Source organism: Danio rerio, chromosome 5 (assembly GCF_052040795.2).
Source record: "Danio rerio strain M-AB ecotype USA chromosome 5, GRCz13ab, whole genome shotgun sequence".
Classification (NCBI taxonomy): Eukaryota; Metazoa; Chordata; class Actinopteri; order Cypriniformes; family Danionidae; genus Danio; species Danio rerio.
The window spans coordinates 15396642-15420000 of NC_141025.1; the positions used below are offsets into that span (position 1 = coordinate 15396642).

Genomic DNA, 23359 nt, shown 5'->3' on the forward strand with positions numbered 1-23359 from the left:
CCTTAGATGGGAATAAACGCATTTCGAAGAATGTTGGAAGTTGGTAGCCACTGACATCCATAGTAGGATAGTAGGAAAATAAATACTATGCAAGTTAATGACTTCCAGTTTCTGACATTTTTCTAAATATCTTCTTTTGTGTTCAACAGAAGAAAGAAACTTAAAGATGACAAATTATGTCAATTAATGTTTTAAAAATCAAGCACATTCCCAACTTCAGAGTTCTCGAATAACAGTCTTTTCATATGAAAATAAACTAGAATCTACTCCAATTCCAGTATTATTGGGGCTTCACAATTTGGGATTAGATTGGCATTAATTGACCATACATTACCATTTAAATGAGGATATAATGTTTTATTCTATACATATATCTTACATTAATAATGCTAAGACAAACAAAATATAATTTCATGTAATTTAATTCACTATTAGTATTCGTCAACTTACAACCCCCTCGTTTTTAATGTCTTCCTCATTCAACAGCCATATATCTGGTCAACATTGATGTTGTATATGAGATTATATGAGTTGTATATGAGTTTCTGTTCTTACCTTACACACCCGTGCCACCCTCGCCACAGTCAGATCACTGTCGCAGTCCAGCTCCACCGCTCTCTCGCTGAAGAAGAAATAGATCTTATCGTCATCTCCATCTTTACTGTTGCGACTCTCCCGGACCAGCGCCGAACCCACAAAGTTTGGCTCTGTACCAGACAACCAGGGGCAGATATGGAAGGACGTGTTAGAATTGGGGACACAGCGTTTTCTAGATAAGGAGCTGGTGATTACTTGATGAAACAGATAAACGATCTTGAGTATCCATTGTTTATTGAGCTGATTTCAGAGAGATCGGGGTTCTGTTCCCCTGTGCATTGTTTAAAACCCAACGGCTTTCATAATACGCTGTAGACAAAATCTTTTATTTGTGATAATTGGTTGATTCAGTTCTTCCAATACATATGCAGATTTGATGTTGAAAACATGCAATTAGTGTCTAGAGATCACATACAGTTCAAGTCAAAATTATTATTAATTTTTTTTCCAAATATTTCCCAAATGATGTTCAACAGCGCAAGGAATTTTTCCACAGTTTTTCTGATAATATTTTTTCTTCTGGAGAAAAGCTTAATTGTTTTTTTCAGCAAGAATAAAAGCAGTTTTACATTTTTTAAAACCATTTTAAGGTCAATATTATTAGCTTGCTAAAGCTATATATTTTTTTATAATCATATAAATCATTGTACAAATACCCTTATTGCTCTAACTTGACTAATTGACCTAGTTAAGCTTTTAAATGACACTTTAAGCTGCATACTAGTATCTTGAAAAATATCTGGTAATATATTTTGTACTGTCATCATGGAAAAGATAAAATACGTTTTTATTACTATTAGAAATTAGTTAGTAAAACTATCATGTTTTAAAATGTGTTGACAGTGTGAAGTGTATAAAATTATAAAGGGGGCTTATAATTTAGAAAGGCTAATATTTCTGTCTATAACTGTATAGTACAGTTATAGTGACTGTACTATAACTGTACAAATCACACAGCATTTAATTGATGATAAACACAATAACAACATTCCATTTGGTGAAATATTATTACAGTTTTAAATAGCTATCCTTATTTATTCCTATGATGGCAAAGCTGAATGTTAGTCTAGTCTGTATTAATCCGTGATCTTTCAGAAATAATTCTAATTATGCTGTTTTGGTCGGTGAAAAAAAAAACTGTGGTGCTTAAAAATATTTTCTACAAAATGTCTGTCTCAATGTAAAATTAATGTAAATTTGGATCATTCTTGCTGTAAGGATTATTTTAATATCTTCATACCTAAGACTTTTTGACCAGTGTGAATATATACACATTTATTTGGACTGCAAATTGAATTTACAAAACAAATAAATATGCACAGAAATATTTATATAAGATTTAATACAAGTAAAGTTTTGTGAGAAGAAAAAGTTAACATATTGGCAAAATATTACATATTAATATAAAATAATGTATACATTTAAGTACATATTATACATTTACAGTTGAAGTCAGAATTATTAGCCCCCCTGAGTTATTCGCCCCCCTGTTATTTTCCCCCAAAATCTGTTTAACGAAGAGATTTTTTCAACACATTTCTAAACATAATAGTTTTAATAACCCATTTCTAATAACTGATTTATTTGATCTTTGCCGTGATGACAGTAAATAATATTTTACTTGATATTTTTCAACACATCTATACAGCTTAAAATGACATTTAAAGGCTTAACTAGGTTAATTAGGCAGGTTAGGGTAATGTTATTGTTTAATGATTGTTTGTTCAGTAGACTATCGAAATAAAATACAGCTTAACGGGCCTAATAATTTTGACCTTAAAATGGCTTTTAAATATTAAAAAACTGCTTTTGTTCTAGCTTAAATAAAACAAATGAGACTTTCTCCAGAAGAAAAATATTATAAGACATACTGTAAAATTTTTCTCGCACTGTTAAACATCATTTGGGAAGTATTTAAAAAAGAAACACAAAATTCAAAAGGGGTTAATAATTCTGACTTCAACTGTATATATATATGTACAGTATTGTATTTATCCATTGTTACACTAAATGACAATTTAGAGTCATGACTTCAGTTAATCATAATATAGTCATTACTTTTCAAAAATAAAATCAAACAGCTCATATTGTAATTTAACAATATTTAAAGCTGCTTTATAAGGGTATTATATTATATTATATTATATTATATTATATTATATTATATTATATTATATTATATTATATTATATTATATTATATAAAAATTTTTTATTATATATTTTTTTATTAAATGCTGTTCTTTACGTAACAAGACAAATTCTTTGAAATTTCCTAGAATTGCTGGACTTCAAAAAATGAGCAACACAACTACAAGAAGAAAGAGCTGACTGGAATCTGCTGATGAATCATATGTTTACATATTTAACGGTTTTCTATGAAAGCTGTTAATGCATCCGGATGAACCTAACGTATAATTTAACAGACCCATTGCGTCATGGCATAAAAGCTTTCCTTAAAAGCCAGCATTCTTCTGTGGCTGAGGAAAAAAGGAAAAGAAAATCATAAATGGTTTCTTATTATGTTAGAGGAGCAGGTAGACTTCTCTAATGGCACGACAGACAGAGAACACCGAGTACCAAAGGCCAATGCACAGCGTCTATTATACAAATCAGAATAACCGTAGAGCTAATGTGAGCTAAATTATTCCCTCATGGCTAAACAGCTTTGCCTATTATAATTTTGATTTGAAATTAGGCTATTATTAAAATAATTATAGTAATGCTAAAGTATGGCATCCTTTGGTAGAAGAGGGTGCGTCGAGAAGGCTGATGCGAAGGCTGAGGCAGACTCACAGAGATGAAATATAATCCAGTTTACATTAAACAAACCAGGTTTGAGCTTGCTGTTGCTATGGCAACGACTAGATGAGCTTTGCATATTGAAACAATACAGGATTGTGTCAAGTAAGGAACAACTGAACCCAATTAATTCAGTAGTGCATGTAAAATTGTGAACTGTTAAATGATATGAATTTTTAAATTATTATATAAATATCCTTTTATTCATATTATATATATATATATACTGAATAAACAAAACAAACAAACAAATTAATTAATTATTTTCAATTAAATACATATTAAACTAGAAATATTAAACTATGAAAATTATTAAGAGGTCACTATTTTCTGGATTTGCATTTTTGTTTTGTTCTGTAAATGAATCATGACATTTACTTTAAACTGAAAATCTTCTAGAACATTTTTTTGTATAAAATTAAAAGGTGTCATGTTTTCAGACATGTTTATAATTATTTTTAGACAAAACAATACCAGGGTTTGAGAAATCAATATTTGTTGTAATAACCCTAGTTTTCTTTTTCCAACATTTCTTTTTCCAATTATTGCACACATTTGTTATTCTGCTCACTGGTCATTTGCTGCAATAGATAAATAAATAAACACATAAATTATCTCTAAATGACAATATTTGGTTCAAGCTACAGTACAAGTGCAGGCAGCTAGTGACAAAAGAGCTAGGCCAAAAACCAGACAGGCCTGAATTCTACCGGTCCTCCTGATTAGCCAATCCAGGCCTGAGAGCTACAGTACAGCACAAAAAAAGTTTGATACATAATCATGAATGGTGGTTTGACCGTTCTTTTGCATGGCTCCTAACTAGCTTAAAGGTTCAAGAAACCCTCAAGTACTTTTTTTTGAGATTTTGATTGATGTGTGTGTGTGTGTGTGTGTGTGTTGAGCATCAATTAAGACATTGTTAGCACCTGTCAACTTTAATTGTGGTAAATACTGGATAATTTGGATGTTTTGTCAGCTAATATAATCTTCCAGGTTTAAAATAATTTTTGGGGTGGGATCAAAATCGGTGGCATATGGCGCATCTGTTATTGGAGTGATGACGCGTCGGTTTCACATTATTATTCATAGTGAAGTTTACTTATCCTATGAGAAGACCCTGCTTCTTCATTTTTCATGAGAGCACATGCTTTCTGAAGGCAAGACAAACATGGCAAGCTGTGAGACCCGATGACTGGGTGAGACCACGTCACTGCACGCAATATTTAGCCGTTCATGAAGGATTGTATGTGTTTATTTCCATGATCCACAAGGTTTGTTGCATGTTTTTCCCCGTGATGCTGTCAGGGCTGATACAGCAAAGCTGTTGGTTTGCCGCAAGCATTTTTGTTGGGAGAGCTGTGCGAAATTTGAGAATGGCAAACCTTGTCTTTTATCAGTTGAGTTTGTTACCATTCAAACACATCACTATCTGTGCTGCTGTGTTCGCTCATGTTTAAAATCCTCCAGATTACCGGCAGGGCTAATGGTTGAAATAGGGAAAGAAACCTGCTGCACTGGTTCACATTATGGGAGCTTTTTCTCTGCTCTGTCATCTTTTAATGTTGAAAATTCAACTCTACTGTTTAACAAAGTGACTTTTATTGACATTTAAGTAGTTTTAAATAATATAATGCTTAAGAAATAACATATAAGTATGCAAAATAACAGAAAATGTACTGGCAGCTTATTACAAGGTTTTTGTACAGTAATATACAACACATACACAGACAATATATCACTTTAAACTATTAAAAATGTCAATAAAAACTTTTCAAGGTTAAAAGTTGTTGAGAGAAAGATCAGCGTCCCATAATGCATTCAAAAGTATGAATAAAGGGGTAAAAATAAAAACACGAAAGTCAAAATATGAAAACTGTTAGTTAACATATTTTCCCAAAGTACAAATCAGCAACAAATACCCACAAATTTAATACCAATAAAAGCCAAGAAATCTAAAATTTCTATTATATTATATCAGCTGGTTAGTCATGGCCACCAGCGTAACAGAAGCTGGTTCAGCAGCACCCCATACAGTATATTTTGCTTATGTGTGTGTTTTGATCCTCACCGTTGAGCCAGGCCGGCAGGTATTCACTCTTCATGCTGTAATGCTGTTGTCCCAGGTTCCTCAGGATTACGGGCTCGGTGCCCAGAAAGTTATTGAGGGTGGCGGAGTACAACTCTTTGTCTAGAAAAGAAGAACGCTTAGAGCAGGGAACAAACACACACGTACACACACACTCTCTCCTGTCTACAGCATACAGTATGAGATATTAAAGAGGGACTCTGTTCGCTCCCAAGTGTGGGAAGAGAGGAGGCATAAACGCATCCACGGGCTCCGCTGAACACAAAAGAACACCCACACACAAGACACCGGAATAATAATGCAGGTTTGTGATCAAGGGAAATGCATGCACTCACCCACAATGAGGCCTGTATGACCTTTGGCGGGGTCGTAAGGGCACTTTCCCTTGCCGTCCTCCAGGGCGGCGCTATCCAGAGTGAAATGATCTGCATTCTATCAGACGGAAGACAGAAACGGTCCCGCAATGAGCTGAGCACACACACACACACATACAAACGCATGACCCTACATACACACTGTGCCACCGGCCGTGTTTGCCAACTAGAGGAGAGCATCAGCAGCTGAGCCCTTTTGCTTCACCCTCCTGCCCACACATGAATATGTGCAAACACACACATATATGCATCATGCAGTCCTGCCATATTTTCAACAGAATGCAACAAAAGTCAGTTTAAAGGGTTAGTTCACCTAAAAATATAAATCCTGCTGTTAATTATTCACCCCTGTGCCGTTTCAATCCTTTGTTCAACTTAAAAACATGTTAAGATATTTTAAATTAAATTCGAGAGCTCTCTGACCATCTAGTGATAGCCATGGTCCATAGTCATCTATAGTCATACGAAACTTCATAAGAACAGTTCTATGTGCCAAAAGAAACTGTAAAAACTATTTTGTAAAGCTATATATTGTATGCGTTTACAACAGGAAATATGAGCCTTGTGACTCTAAAAGCAATACATCGTACTGCCTGTAGTAAAAGCGTACCCTGACCTGACGCAAAACCAACATAGGCTCATTCTGATGTACATTTCTGGAGATCGCGAATTATGTAGCCAGAGCTTTGTATGGCTGCATTTTATCTTTAAAACGAATGCTACAGAATGGTATGACGCCGTTCCTTTTCACGCGCACCAGTTGACCATTCCTCTGTATGGATGGCTTTTCTGCTGTTTGTGCGGTAGCTTGATATGTACGTTAGCGAACTTGTGGTGCAGAGCAGAGTTGAATAAGACAACGGAGTTCAAGTCCAGTAAAGAACGGTTAAGACAAAAACAAAATCGAAAAAATTAAATAAACAAGAACACAACAGAGTGAGTATGTGGTAAAATCTGAAAACATGGTAAAAATCAGGCGAGGGCTTTTCTTTTTCTGGATTGCTTTTTTTGGGTTTATTAAAGGGGCTGTGCAGGTCAATCTCTGCTTTTTAAAACACTATTGGTTGGGGATTAAGGAAGGGGGAGGGTGGATCAGTCAGTCAGTCAGTCGACAGTGGCCTCTGGTGGATTTACGCAAAAAACAGCAGGCACAAATGGCACTCGTGAGAGAAATTTGACATCTGAAAAAGCATACACAACAAACTCTGGTGAATTCGCGAAAACAAAAACTGCAGAAAAACGTAGCTCCTGGGACGTATTTCGCTCTCTCCAGAAATGTATATAGGGGTACGTAATTAGAATGAGCCTGGGTTGTGCAAAATATAAGATCTTATAAGTTCTTGGAGCTTCGTATGATTACAGTTGAACCAATGGACAACACTGGAATGTTCTAACAATGTTTTTGGCTCATTTTCTGTACTTTAAATGTCTTAAGACCATTGCTTTATATGGAGGGATTTATATAAGAGAGCTCCTGGATTTCATCTACGATATCCTAATTTGTGTTCTGTTGGGATTTGTGTTGGAACAATATTAAAAATAAAATGGTATACAACATTATGAATAATAAAGTACCCTCTTATTTAAATGCACCTTTATCAATGGTAAACTAGCAACATTATTATAAAACTAGGCGAAGTCTTATGGATTTTACATTATGTTGTTTTAAAACTGCTTATATTCATTGGTCTTAAATATTCTTGGCTATGGAATAAACTGTCTGTGGATATTAAAAGTGTTACAAATGTGGTTACTTTAGTTCAAAATCTAAAAGCTGCACTGTGAAAAAATTTGTAATTTTACGGTTTGTTTCTGGCAGCTGGGGTAAAACAATGGACTTTAAATTATGGAAATTTACTGTAGAATAACAGAGGTTGAATTACAGAAATTTATGGTAGCAGAAATTTAAATGTAAGGACATTTCTGTAATTTAATTTCTGTTATTTTATGGTAAACTTCTGTAATTTAACAGCCGTTATTTTATGTTTTTTTTTCGGCACCCCAGCTGCCAAAAATAAACTGGAAAATTACGGATTTTTTTTTTTACAGTGTGGCTCTCAAGCACAATAATATGTTGGTGGATTTTACAGTAAATTTTAATGGTTATTTGTAATTGTATTTGTGTTTATTTTTATAATGTAGTGTCCTGTTTCCGAGAGTAATATAATCTGTACTTTACATCAAGGACCACAAGGGAAATAAGTTTTTTAAAAATGTATTGTCTTATCCTTGACGAATTAAGTGCATTCACTTATTTTTTGTCAAAAAAATAAATAAATGAAAGAAAAGATTAGAAAGAAACACAAGGGTGAGTAATTGATAACAGATTTTTCATTTTTGGGTTAAAAAACCTTTTAATAAGAGCTATTAATAATAACGAAACACTAATATAAATGGTCCCACTTTATATTAAGTGGCATTAACTACAATATACATACATCAAAAATACAAATACAATGTACTTAACTGTATTCATAATGTATTATAGAACACTTCTGATGCTCTTGACAGATTAGGTGGTATGGGTAGGTTTAAGGTGTATGGGATGGTCAACAGATGTAGTTACATGCAGGCATTTAATCAATCAATCAACCATAAGCACAATGTAAAAACATGTATTTATGTACTGTAATAAGTAAATTACAACAAATTATTAATTTCATTGCAAGTACATATTAGGTATGACCACCTAATATAAAGTGGGACTATAAAAACAAATACTATCTGAGCACCAAACCTGAAGACAGGTGAACTACAGTAGTAGCAAGAGAAGAGTAAACAAGTGACACTCCTGTCAGCTGAAAGCAACAAAATAACACAACAGTTTACACCGACTCACCAACTTTTGACAATAGAACATTGGAATAACAGGTTGTCTGGTGTGATAAGTCTCAATTTTGGCGGTGGCATTCAGATGGTAGTGTCAGAATTTGGTGTAAACATCATGAAAGGATGGATCCATCCTGCCTTGTATAAATGGCTCAGGTTCTGCTGCTGGTGTAATAGTGTGGTAGAATTTCTTTGGGACACTTTGTGCCATTTAGTACTTAGGACCACTTAGATGGCTCCTTCCAGCAGGATAATCCATCATGTCAGAAAGCTCAAATAATGTCAAACTGGTTTTCTGAACATGACAGTGAGTCCACTATAACACTCAAATGGCCTTCACAGTCACCTAAGTCCAACAGAAAACATTTAGGATTGAGAGATTCACATCCTGTATGTGTAGCTGACATTTTTACACCAACTGTGTAATACTACAATGTCAACATAGACCCAAATCTCTGATGACTGTGTCTAGTATTAGTTCAATTGATGTAACAAAAGATTGAAGGAACACTCTTGGAACATATACTTATTTTACACCTCCTCTAATGTTAAACAGTTGAGTTTTACAAATCTTTGCGTACATTTAGCGACCTCTGGATTTGGCAGGAGCACTTTTAGCTTAGCTTAGCATAGATAATTGAATCGGATTAGACCATTAGCATCACTCTAAAAATGACAGATGAGTTTTTTTAATTTTCCAATGCTAGGAACTATACTCTCATTCTGGCGCAAAAATCAAGGAACTTTGCTGCCGTCCCAAGGCAACATAGCTGCAATGATAAAATGCAGCACTTAAAAATTGGCTAACTTCTGTGTATTTCAGTTAAAATAGATGCAGTTCAGGATCAGAATTGGTTTAAGTATAAATGTATTAAGCGGCAACCTCCCGCTCTTCCTCGTAAAGCCAATACGGAAGTAACTGAAACTGCGATTCATCAATTCACCTTTATGGGCTGGGTCCAAGAAATCCAGATGTTGACTGACTGTAATTTTAAATTACAGCTGATAAAAACATGCTTACAGACTGGTACAGAAGATGGATTTGGTTCATATAGCTAATATTACCCTTCATGACAACTGTGAGTAGGTGAATTAATTTTTATTTTTAATTAATAAAGGGTGTGGTCACTTGAGTGACAAACAGGTCTCGCTGTCTCATCAAATCAGCTGATTCCGGCTGATTAGCCACTGAACTCAGCATATACAATGTATTTTTGTTTTGTTTTATGTGGCTTTACACAGTCAATTGCCTTTTGGGATTATTTCCTACAATTATTAGATAATATAGCATGCTATGTGCACTTAATTGTGCTCCCAAACCATTTGAGTGGTCTCCATTTCCCAGGTGAGGGAAATTATATACTCATATACCATCTCTATAAATGTGTTTGTTTTATTTAAGATAATTTATCATTTATAATGTTCTTTAGACCTGTTATGCACTCCAAAATTTGACAGATTGATTAGCTGTAGGCTCTAGAACATCATGTGAAATGTTGCCGTACAGTGTTTTGCCTGGATTTCATAAATAGCCTTTTATGTTTAGCATTTACTAACACATATTTGAAGTATTTTAAGTAATTTGTGTTTTTCTCTAGTTAAAATGCATTACAACATTGTTTTTTTAAAAAGACTAAACACTTTATTGATATAGTATACAACCAAGCACATGTGGTCAGAACACAAACGAGTCCCAGGTATTGAAGTATTAAGCGATTCTTCCAAAGAAAAGCCTGTCTAAGCAAAATGCTAGCAGGTTTCTATAGCTCCACTGAAGCTTCGCCTTTTTGGTCAGCCCCAGTCGGTGTGTTGACTTGCGAACAAATTGAAGACGGTTGTAGCTTCATTTGCGCTCTTTAGAAACCTATGGGTGACGTCAGGCATACTATGCACTGTGTACAGGTGTAGTAACGAGGAAACAAAGAACACAAAATGTAATTTTGTTTTTTATTTCATAGGTGAAATTGAGTTTTTTAAAGTTTTTGTATGTTACAAACTTTTGCGCTAAACAAGTCACGTTATTGATGATAATACAGTAACTTACTGCATTCACCAAAAGGCAAACCAACACCAACTCACACTAAATGCTAGGCTTATGCTAGTTTTGTTGAATAAAATCCGCAAATGAAATATGACAACAAGACGTTGGTGCAAGAAACTTGTATTATTGTGGGCTAGGTGAAGTAATGGCTAGTTTTGGAAGTAACTTATAAGGGTGCCTGATAACATAACAGTGCCTGCCCTTCAAGAATGTTGCAAGATCATGTTGATATCGATGGTTCAAACGAATCGTTCATATTAAAGATCTGTTCACAAACAAATCGCTCCCTTCATTAGAATAAGAAGTAAAAGCAGGAGAGGTATTGTGTTTCAGGACATGGATTAGATCAAATTTAACAGGGAGGAAGGATGATACATTTCCATGTACACAAACACGCTTTTTTTCGGCGGTCATTTGTCCATCGATATAGAAAAGTGATGTTCAATTATAATTTTCGTAATTTAAAAAAAAAATTTGCATACTGACCACCGGGAAAACTCTTGATCATAGGTATATGTATATATTTGTATATATCTATGGCTCGGGGTTTATATCTATGGTCTCACATTCATTTCAAAGGAGTGCTACCCTGCACCAAAATGGCGGCTCTATTGACTCAAGGCTCCTACACACCGGGACGTTTTTAGTTTGCGTTTATCATCAGCGTTTTACGAGACCTTTTTCAGTTTTCAAACCCAAGCGCTTTTCACTGGTGTCAAGCTGAAGAGTATGCTAAATCACTCTTTCGACGTTGGATGGCGCTGCACAACTTTAAGCTTCTGACACCCGCTTATAACACAGAAGAAAAGGAGGAGAGGAAGTTTGCACGTTTGTTTATAAAGTTACTGGTGACTCGAACAAGCATAGATGGTTCAAGCAGCAGCTCCAGCTCTAGTGATGAAGAAATGATTATTGTTCACAGAGCAATAAGCAGCTCCACGTTCATATCGCCTCTGGGTATCTTCTTCAATGTGCGCTCGCATTGACAGTTTTGCGCTTGAGCGCCTTCAAGTGCTGTTTACAGTAACTTCAGCAGCTGCGTGCACGTGAGCAAAAGTGCCGATCTGATTGGTGGAGAAAAAACGAGCATGAGCCGTTTTTATTTTAAATGACGATTTTGCGCCTGCCGTTTCGTGCGTTAGTGTGCACAATCACATTGACGCCCTTTATTTAGTTACGAGGCGTCGACGGAAAACGCGAGCAAAAAACGTCTCAGTGTGCACGGGCCTTCATTCCTTCCAATTGACAACAACAGCGTAGGCGACATCTAATGTAAATTTGCACTTGATCAAAAAAAAAGATCAAAACTCTTTCGTTATTTTTAGCAAGATGCTAAAGGTCTAATCGGATTCAATGATCTATGCTAAGCTAACTTAAAAGTGCTCCTGCCAGACCTGAAGATCAGCTAAATAGATTAAAAAATGGTAAAACTCAACTGTTTAACTCTAGAAGAGTTGTAAAATTAGTCATTTCCAAAAAAGTGCAGCGTTCCTTCAAGACAAAATATGGATAAACTGGGACTAGCAAATAAGATGACCAGTTGGTGAATAAATATGATATTTAATACAGTATAAAATATGAATAAGCAAATAAACAAGCGCATGTACCACAGCACACAAGCCACTTGATGCTGTTTTATCACATCGGTTCACACCGCGTGACAACCCAACCTCATTTCCATTTGATATATTTCACTTTGACACACTGGATGCCACACAGATACACACACACACACTTAGTTTCTCCATCATATCACAGCCCACTCCACTTTATCATGTGGGTCTGACGGATTTCTGAGGCAAAGACAAGAGTGCGCACTCACAATGTAGGTGCATTTGGGCTGGAAGGCGTACGTCCCGCATGTATACAGGTGCGTGTGATTGTAGCTCTGCAGGAAGCGAATGTAGTTGAAGCACTCAGTCTGCAAAGACGTCGACGACAGAGAGAGAGACACACAAAGAGAAAATAGGTGAGATGGAGGGAGAGTAAATGCATTTCGGTGAAGGCAGACAAAATAAAGCTGTTAAAACATAAAGGATGCAACATCAGCCGGTACCTGGTTATTCTTCCCCTTCGCTGCACACTCTTTTTTCTTTTCTGCAGGAGCAGACCACTCAATCTAAGAGAGAAAGAGACATGACTTTTACGAGCAAACAGCACTCTGCATGTAAAACATGCACTCGCTATTGACTGCCGCAACTGGCAATTTACTACAAATGGCTGTGGCATTGAAAAAGTGAGTCATTTTTAAATGCTGATATTTTTGAATGATAAAATGCTAATGGCCTTTTTGCTTGATGGCTTGCGGTTTAGTATTTATTGGTTGCGTGGGAGTAGGCCTGTCACAATATCAGATTTTTCCCCATTGTTGAGCCAAAGGAATTCAAGATAAGGATATACTGCTATAACAACTGAAATCCTTAAAAAACTGACAGTCAAAACTTAAAAAACTGACACTGGGTCGCTGGTTCGATCCTCGGCTCAGTTGGCGTTTCTGTGTGGAGTTTGCATGCTCTCCCTGCGTTTGCGTGGGTTTCCTCCGGGTGCTCCGGTTTCCCCCACAGTCCAAAGACATGTAGTACAGGTGAATTGGGTAAGCTAAACTGTCCATAGTGTGTGAATGTGTGTGTGTATGTTTCCCAGAGATGGGTTGCGGCTGGAAGGGCATCCGCTGCGTTAAAACTTGCTGGATAAGTTGGCGGTTCATTCCGCTGTGGCGACCCTGAATTAATAAAGGGACTAAGCCGACAAGAAAATGAATGAATGAATTTTCAGTTCATTTTATAAACTTCTTATATTTTAAGGCAGCACAGTGGTTAGCACTGTCATCTTACAGCAAGGTTGCTGTTTTGAATCCTGGCTGGGTCAGTTGGCATTTCTGTGTGGAGTTTGCATGTTCTTCTCATGTTCGTGTGGGTTTCCAGCAGGTGCTGCGGTTTCTCATAATCAAAGACAGGCTTTATGAGTGAACTGGATGAACTAAATTGGTCAAAGTGTGTGTGTGTGCGTGCACGCATGTGAGAATGTAGTGTGGGTGTTTCCCAATACTGGACTGCAGCTGGAAGGGCATCTGCTGTGTAAAACATATGCTGGAATAATTGGCGGTTTATTCTGCTGTGGCGACCTCTGATATATCGAGACTAAGCTGAAGAAAAATAAATGAATTACTTTTATGTCCTAAAATCATAGGAATACTATCATTTAGAAAATTTCTCAATAGAAAATGTCAGTATTTTAATACAAAATATTTTCTTTTTTGTTCAGAAGTTGAATACAAGAAAAACAATTCTGGAAATCTGGCATATTTTATATTTACATCATAATATCTGCATGAAATCATAATATTCTCGTTTGAAATTTAAAAGATGAGTCATTTATAAAATAAAACACAAACATTTCGCTCAAATTGCACATATTAACAGCAAATCCAGAGAACTAATTTGTTTGTTTGGCTAATAAATCACACCATTGAATACGAAAATAACAATTAAACGTAACAGGGTAAAATAAATCTAAACTAAAATGATATAATTTGAGCTTAGCACAGCATCAAAGTAAAACAATCATGAAAATGTCATTACAGTTTATACTCAAACTTGAACTAAAGTGATTTTTTTATCACAAAACGAGGTGGATGTTAAACATGTAGCACAATCGCCTCACAGCAAGTAGGTTGCTGGTTCAAGCCCCGGCTTGGTCAGTTGGCATTTCTGTGTGGAGTTTGCATGTTCTCCCCGTGTTTGCGTGGGTTTCCTCAGGGTGCTCCGGTTTCCCCCACAAGTCCAAAGACATGCAGTACAGGTGAATTGAATAAGCTACATTGTCCGTAGTGTATGTGTTTGAAAGAGTGCATGGGTGTTTCTAAGTGATGGGCTGCAGCTGGAGAGGCATTCGCTGTGTAAATCATATGCTGGATAGGTTGGCGGTTCATTTAGCTGTGGCGACCCCAGATTAATAAAGGAACTAAGCCGAAAAGAAAATGAATGAACGAGTAATACATAGTAATAATATCGATTAGTATTGGATTTTAAATAAACATCGATGTTGTGAAAATCCCTGAAATTATTTAAAGAATACAAATAAATGAAATAATACTGTTGCAAATGTTTGATTATCTTTAAGCTAAAACATTTGTATCTGCTTTTTATTCATCAATACTAAAATTAGTGATGGCTCGCTCTTGAACTTTTCGTTCATTTTGAACGAATCTTTTGTATGATTCGAGAACAATGAGTCCTCTCAGGGAGTGATTCGTTCATTTGCGCATGCGTACATTTGAGCAGGTGGAGTAAAAGACTAGTTCCTTATTCAAATCTTTTATCAGGTTCGAGTCATTCGTTTGACTTTGCTTGAGTCAAAGACAGTAGCCAATCATATGCATTTATAGCCAGAAAAAGATTTGTTCCGTTCATCTCTCGAGTCCTTGGGTTTGAGGCATCTCTTTAAATGATGTCACGTGATGAGCTAACGACTCAAAAACCAGAAGACTCGAATGGTAAACTAATCATGGTTCCTTTTGGCTCAGACTGTGTGCATTGGTTAAGCTTATATGGGACTGTTAGTGTGATGTGAACGGACTCAAATTTGAAGACTTGCCAGAAGAGGTGAGTCGACATAATCATAGATAAAAGACCAGGTAAACAATACATCATTATTTACTCTTTCCTATAGCATTCTAGTTATGACTTGTTTGTAGTGTGATCAACGTTTAGTTTAGTTGTAGATGAGTTTGGGAGCAACTCGTAACATTTGAATAATATTTTGGTAAATTAAACGAAATGACTTAAGATTTTTTTCACTTCGTTTCGAAGATTCGTTCACCTTGCTGAACAAGACTCAAAGGTCTGAGTCAGTAAAATGATCCGAACTTCCCATCCCTAACTACAATAGCTTGATACATCCGTCCATTTCGAAGATTACCAGGAACCAGTTTTATTACTCTATGAGATTTGATACTTGCTTGTGAACTTTCTGTGTGAGGGCGCCCTCTGGTGTGGAATAGGAATTAAACATACCCCTCTGGATTTATTTATGCATCATATTATGTGTACTATTACTTTTTAAACATCATGGTGTCCTCCAATATCAATATATTTATCATTCATTAATTTTCCTTTAGCTTAGTGTCTTATTTATCAGGGGTCGCCACACCGGAATGAACCGCTAACTATTCTGACAAATGTTTTACGCAGCAGATGCACTTCAAGCCACAACTTAGTACTGGGAAACACTCATTCACTCACAAACTTATGCACTATGGCCAAATCATTTCATCCAGTTCATCTATAGCGCATGTCTTTGGACTGTGGGGGAAACCAGAGCACCCAGAGGATACCCATGCGAACACAGGGGGAACATGCAAACTCCACACAGAAATGCTAACTGGCCCAGCTGGGACTCGAATGTCAGTGTTGTTAGGTGACAGTGCTAACCACTGAGCCATGTGCTGCCTTATCAATATATTATAACATCCTAAATGAATATTAATGTTTAATTTCTTACATTTCACGATTATCGTCAATACCGTTATATGGCGGAACCCATAAATGGAAGCCATTTGAATGTCAATACTAGAAAAAAGGCCTTTTCTTGTCTGAACATACCTGTGGTCGGAGCTGTCTGCTGATGTCGTTGGGATCCAGGGCGAAGATGTTCTCTCTGGCGCCCACATACAAAACCCTCTCGTGTTCTGCCAGGGTCAACATGGTGTAGTTCCACACCCCGACAGCACGAAACCTCGCCATACTGTCATGCACATCTGAAGAGAGAGGAAAGAAATGTTTTTTAAGGGTATTAAATGTGATCCAAATGTCACTGATCCAGTATGACTCTCAGACTTTAAAAAAAATTCCTCTCACATTTATCACATTCACAGACGTCCTCGCTGAAAATGCCAACTTAGGCGAGCATGAATTTCTATGGATACTCATAACCTTGGTTTGAACTGGTTGGCGATGTGTTAAAAAGATTAATTTGGGCTAATATTACTTTACATAATCCAGGCTGGTTGGGAAAAGTTTGGTATCAAGGAGCATTACATTATGAGTCATGACACAGAAATTAATTCATGATTAATATGAACAAAACAATCTTATATATAGGAATCCAGACTGAAGCGTTGAATAACTTTTTACAAGTGTAAAAACTAATAATAATCATGAATGAATAAATATTCTGCCAATTGCTATGTTTTAACCTTATATGTGTGAATGAAGAATAAAAACAATATTTATTTACTACAAACATGTAGACACGACACATACAGACACACAGGCATGCACACACACTATGTTTATGGGCACTTCCCACAGACGCAACATTTTGTAAACTGCACAAATTGTATATTCTAGCACACACAAAAAAATAATTAAAGAAATGTCCCAACAATGTAAAAACAAACTAAAAAGGTATTTAATCAATCAATCAAACTTTATATATATATATTTATTCATTCATTTTCTTTTTGGCTTAGTCCCTTTATTAATCTGGGGTTGCCACAGCGGAATGAACTGCCAACCCATGCAAACGCGGGGAGAACATGCAAACTCCACACAGAAACGCCAACTGACCCAGCCAAGGCTCGAACCAGCGATCGTCTTGCTGTCAGGCGACAGCACTACCTACTGCGCCACCGCGTCGCACTTCGGACTAATCCAGTTGCAGTGCATAATGGGATATTGAGGAAAAATATTTGTTGACAGCGCTTTACCAACAAAGAGAGGGAAAAACATCACCTGATGGATCGTTGTTATTATTTCCGCAAGATGACCATGTCGCAGTTTAGCTAAATTAATTCTAGCCTCCTCCCGAAGTGATACGCGATGCATTAAAACATTGTTTTCCAGCCGCGGCCGCGCTTCATTCTCGAAATGTATAGTTTGTCTAAAGCAGGGATCCAATCAGCCAGCGCAGTCATCCCTCCATAGTAAAAAGCAACATTTTGTGTCTGACAAATTCATTGGCATTTTTCCGCACGTGATTTCTGACCAATCGATAAGCAGTTTAGGAACTATGTTCAACAACATCTGGCTAATGAGTTATGTGGATTTTGTCAGAGACTGCATTTTGTTTTTTTTCAACTGGTTTGGACCAAAGCCAGAAGTGTGGTGTGAAAACGATCCAAAGACGGCAGAAAATGCAACAATGTATCATTTATTGTCCTTGGTCCGGACCAAATGAATCGAACTACAGATGTGAAAGCACCCTAAGAGAAACTTGTTCATGCTTTTATCAGCAGCAGGGTGGATTACTGTAATGGACTCCTCACTGGCCTTCCCAAAAACGACAGTCGGACAGTTACAGCTCATCCAGAGCTCTGCAGCCAGGATTCTGACTAGAAACAGAAAATCAGAGCACATCACACCGGTCCTTAGGTCTTTATGCAGGCTCCCAGTTACAATCAGAATAGATTTTTAAGTACTATTACTTTATAGATTACTAAATGGCCTAGGACCTCAATACATTACAGATATGCTCACTAAATACAAACCTAATAGATCCCTCAGATCTATGTTTGTGTGAGACATTTCAAAAATATATAGACAAAATTACTAAAACGTTAAATTTAAAACAAAAACCTGAAAAGATAAAGATAAAAATAAATAAACCTTAATGGATCTCCAATAGTTACTAAAATATTCATTCGTTGCTCAACGCTACTAGTCACAGGTAACAGGCACATGCTGCAAGCTGGCTATGATTTGGCACTATTGGTCCTAGACTTAAAACAAATGCCAATTTAGTCTTGGCTTCAATGAATAAAAAATCCAGGAGGCTCTATCAGCATTTCATGAATCTCTGAACCCGCATGGACATTGTGCGTGATCTGATGCACCGCTGTTATGGCAGATGTGTTCAGCCTGAAGAGAGGTTATGATGAGCGAGTCCTCGAAGAGAAGAGAGAGAAAGGGCATCTTGGAGAGACACCGCGAGAGCCGGAGAAGATTCTGCCAGGATGGAAGTCAGGAGAGCGTGTGCTTATTAACTGGAGAGCGGCAGCTTGTTAACGCAAAAGAGGGACTGGATGATCCAAGAGGAGACGAGAAACAAACTTCCCCCCCGGGAGGACGGAGAACATCTGCTGGGTTGCAAACAGCCAGGGAGAAGTGACAGCGCAACACATACACACTCGCTCACAATTCTAAATACCTGCGTAATCACTCAAACAGCCTCTCAGCCAGGTTACCGAGCCGAGCGGATAGTGCCGTTTCTGATTATTATTCAGAGAAGATGCCAATTGCACATGGTGGGAGAGGATGCGTTTACAGATCCTGACCAGACAGAGGCAGCATCGAGCAAATTGGCCATTCACTGGGTTCTTTGTTTTGTATATGAAGACCTGATGGGGCAAGAAAATATGTGATGTGTACCACAAAATCATGTTGCAGCCAGGGTTATATTTTTGGTAATAGGCAAAAATATATTGTATAGGTCAACTGACAATTTTTGGACACTTTAATTCCAGATTTTCACATACATGTTCCTCCAAATTTTGTCTTATCCTAACAAACATATGAATGGAAAGCCTATTTATTCAGTTTTCAGGTGAGGTATACAGTATATGTCGATCTAAAGTGTACACTTATGACTGGTTTTGTGGTCCAGGGTCACATTTACAGCCCTAAACTGTTTAGTAGGTACTACCCCGAGCTTGGAATAAGAATGACCAACACTATCTCACGGCTATTCATGACTTATTATGATTTAGTGGCTAATTTGTAATCATTTATATGATCTTAGTAGTATAATTTGCTCATTGCACAATGACAGGTTTATGGATGGGGTTTGGTGCCATGGTTATTTTAAATATTGTTTACATTTTAGTGTGACTGAATTTGTACAAATTAACCACTAAACTGAAAAAGCGTAAAATACTTATGTTCGTCATGAGCTCAAGCTGGAATGACAGCTGACAGGAAAAAAAATAGGCATGCGGATATGATAAAATGACTATGTTTCGAATATTGTTGAAAATCATAGATGGCATATACAAAAAACTGCTTTTTTTTAAAATAAATGTATAGTTATTAGTTTGTTGAATAATAGTAAAACACATAAAAGCTATTACATATGATAAACATTACAAATATAGCAGGAATATTACAATTGTCAATGTACTAGAGTTACTAAAACAATAACTCATCAAATAATAAAAACTAATAAACTAATTAGTACAATCCTAGTTTGGGTTATAATGTATGTCATTAACTATTGGAGTATTACCTGCCTATTATTAATTGGTACAATCCTAGCTTAGGTCATAATATATTCTATTAACTATTGGCGTATTACCTGCCTATTTTTAATCAGTACAATCTTATAGGTCATGATTTATGCTATTAACATATTACCTGCCTATTATTAATTAGTAAAATCCTAGTTTAGGTTATAATTTATGCTATTAACTATTGGCGTATTACCTGCCTATTTTTAATTAGTACAATCTTATAGGTTATGTTTTATGCTATTAACTATTGGCATATTACCTGCCTATTATTAATTAGTAAAATCCTAGTTTAGGTTATAATTTATGCTATTAACTATTGGCATATTACCTGCCTATTTTTAATAAGTACAATCCTAGTTTAGGCTATAATTATGCTAATAACTTTTGGTGTATTACCAGCCTATTATTAAGATTTTAATTCTTCATTGGTAGTAATAAAGTATGATCTTATTCTGCATGACGCTACCCAAAACCTAAACCCAACTCTCACCTTACTATTAATAAATTAATAATTATTAGATACTATTAATTAATGGCTAATTAGGTGTTTATTAAGTTAATAGTGTTAGTTAGTGGTTTGTTAATAATGTGAATTGTGGGCTAGACTAAAGTGTTACCAACAAATACAATTTTTAAATACAATTGGTACGCTGTATGTACCAATTGTGGAACTGAAAGGTTCTTTGCATGTTAAAGGTTGTGTTCAAGGTAGGATGTCTAATAAATAAACTATATTTAACAATGTTAAATAAAAAATCTATATTAAATATAAATTATAAAACTATATTGAAGAGTAAACATAATATTCCATTGATCAACAACCTCATACCTTATAGTATGTATAGTAAAGCTTATAAGCCATCCTTTTAAAATTTAGATGCTTCGTAATATTTATAAGCATACTATCATCTCAAAAACATTGCAAGAATTAGATGCTTTGTTTCTAGTGAGGACTTAGAGAAACTTGTTCATGCTTTTATCAGCAGCAGGGTGGATTACTGTAATAGACTCCTCACTGGCCTTTCCAAAAAGACAGTCAGACAGTTACAGCTCATCCAGAATGCAGCGGCCAGGATTCTGACCAGAACCAGAAAATCAAAGCACATGATACTACTTGTCTATAAATCACTAAATGGCCAAAGACATCAATACTTTACAGATATGCTCACTAAATACAAACCCAACAGATGCCTTACTTCATTAGTAGATCAAGTAAATTAGAAAGTCAAAGCAGGGTGAATCCGCCTTCAGCTATTACGCCCCTGCTGCTGGAATCAGCTTTCAGAAATGATCAGATGTGCTCCAACATTAGACACGTTCAAATCAAGACTGAAAATGACTGTTTACTGAATGAGCACTGTGCTATGTCCAACAGATCGCACTATTATGTCTTTCTTTTCTTTTTCATTCCTTTAAGACCTGTTTTAACATATTTTTTCTGTTTCTAATAATTTTTAAATTCTTTGTTGCTTTTATTTTCATATTTCTTTTATTTTTTATTTTTTGTAAAACACTTTGAATTACCATTGTGTATGAAATGTGCTATATAAAATAACTTGCCTTGACTAGCCTAAAAGGTTGCGGGGTTTTAGATATTGCCTATGTAGTATTGGGTAGGATATAAAATAAAATCATATTTCATAGGTACTAATACACAGTTAACATCTTAATAGTTGGCAGGTAATAAGCCAGCAGTTACTAGTTTGAATTGTTATATTAACTAAACTGTTTTAAACTGGAACTAACTTCTGGAAGCAACTCTAAAACCTTTATTCCTTTTATATTGAAGGCTCTTAATGCAACCATCAACGCCAATACAAGCCGTTCTTTTTAAGGTTGTATGGGGGAAAAACACACATATATTCCCATATACTCTTAGTGCTGTTTTTACCACACCTCTTTCCATTTCTGTCAGCGTTCCCTCACTCACTCTCTGCACTTTAGTGGTGTTTGTGAGCTTTTCGGCCTATTGTTGTGGTAATCCGTTCTGACCGTTTCCTGTTGCTGAGCTGTGTTGGCCTCTTTTCCCTTCCCAACGCAGCATCATCGGCCACTCCTTTGCTAATCTACAGCAATTACAGCATTTCCCCTCATCCCCGGACCCTCTCTCACGCTTTTCAGCACGCCACGCTAGTATTAGCATGATAGCATAAACACACTACATGCATCTTTCTTAATCCGCTTTGTTTTCCCCCTTTCTTCTCTTTTAATTGTGCTGTTATGTGTCAGCCTCAGACGGTGGCTCCACTAGTCTTTGTCCTCGCAAACGTGGGAGTGTTTTTATGGCCTATATATGCCTGTACGCGCTAATTAGTGTCTGTTTGCGTGTGTCCGTTTTCTGTGTTTCTAAGTCATTTTTTGGTATCCATGTCAAAGCTTCAAAGACCTTAAAATAGGTCTTTAATAGCAGACTGTGTGTTTGGAGTGCTGCGGTTATGAGCTATAAGCAGGGCAGGACTGTATTTATAGCAAAGCTGCTTTGTACGGAGCCGTGGAGGAACATCAGAGAGAAACAGCACCCTTCAAGTCGACTCGCTTCACTTCTGCGGCTCACTTCCTTCCACCAGAGCTCACTGCCCTCTCATTCGGTCCTGCGCACAACTTATGAAGGACAAAGACACACACACTGAGAGTTCACCTCTGTTCGCTTTATGTTGCTCACATCTGGATTCCATTCAAAGTGATGGCTATTTTTAGATTGCTCCTTTTTTTAGTCCTTCAGTAGAGACTCCCTCTCTTCCCAGTAGATAAGCTAGCTGCTCTTGGCTTTGGTCAACTTGCTCTTTGTGTTTTCTTTGTTTTAAATCAGCTGGTTGTTGTTAGTGTTCTCTTTACAGCATAATACAATCTTCAAAAAGTTTAAGTGAAAGAGTTTTCAACACAATACCATATTAGAACCATTTTTGTCTCCCTTATAGCAAAAAAATCCTCAAAAAAAAAAAAAACAAAACCTTTTTGAAATGTTGTTAAATTAAAAGTTTCCATAGTTGTTAATGCTTCTTTATGAAAACAGCATTGGTGTTTCTGTTAAAATGTGATGAAAATCAACTGTCGGAAGCCGTTTGGACAGAACTGTCTGTGTGTATGGTGTGTCCACAGTCATATTGGAGTGATATAAACACCACATGTCTCTTTTTTTAAAGTTTCCTTATGGTAAAATAGGACCCAAATCCTGGTGACTTTGAGGCCCACTGCAACGAGATGTAGGAGTGCAGTTTCCACCGCCCACTGAATTGATTGATAGGCGCCATGTTACTATAATAACATGTACAAACCTGTCCACAGAACATTTATTTGCAAATAAACTGAGATTAAAATATCTGTTTCAAATCTCTGATAAGTTTTAGAAGTTTAAAATAAAACAGCATGTTTGTTTTAAAGGCAGTAAAATGGATATGTAAATCT

General features: G+C 36.3%; 1 protein-coding gene across 15 annotated transcripts in view; it reads right to left on the reverse strand.

The window, feature by feature from the left end:
• Positions 1-23359, reverse strand: part of sema4c (sema domain, immunoglobulin domain (Ig), transmembrane domain (TM) and short cytoplasmic domain, (semaphorin) 4C) — a 665691-nt gene that overhangs the window by 20771 nt on the left and 621561 nt on the right. For 14 of the 15 annotated variants that reach the window (XM_087252268.1, XM_087252265.1, XM_087252269.1 and 11 more), the window contains 6 exon segments: positions 16332-16486; positions 12785-12847; positions 12551-12649; positions 5820-5916; positions 5467-5586; positions 556-707 (listed from right to left, as the gene is read on the reverse strand). In XM_087252268.1, coding sequence (XP_087108394.1) covers positions 556-707; positions 5467-5586; positions 5820-5916; positions 12551-12649; positions 12785-12847; positions 16332-16486 — 686 coding nt within the window. 15 annotated transcript variants of the gene reach the window in all.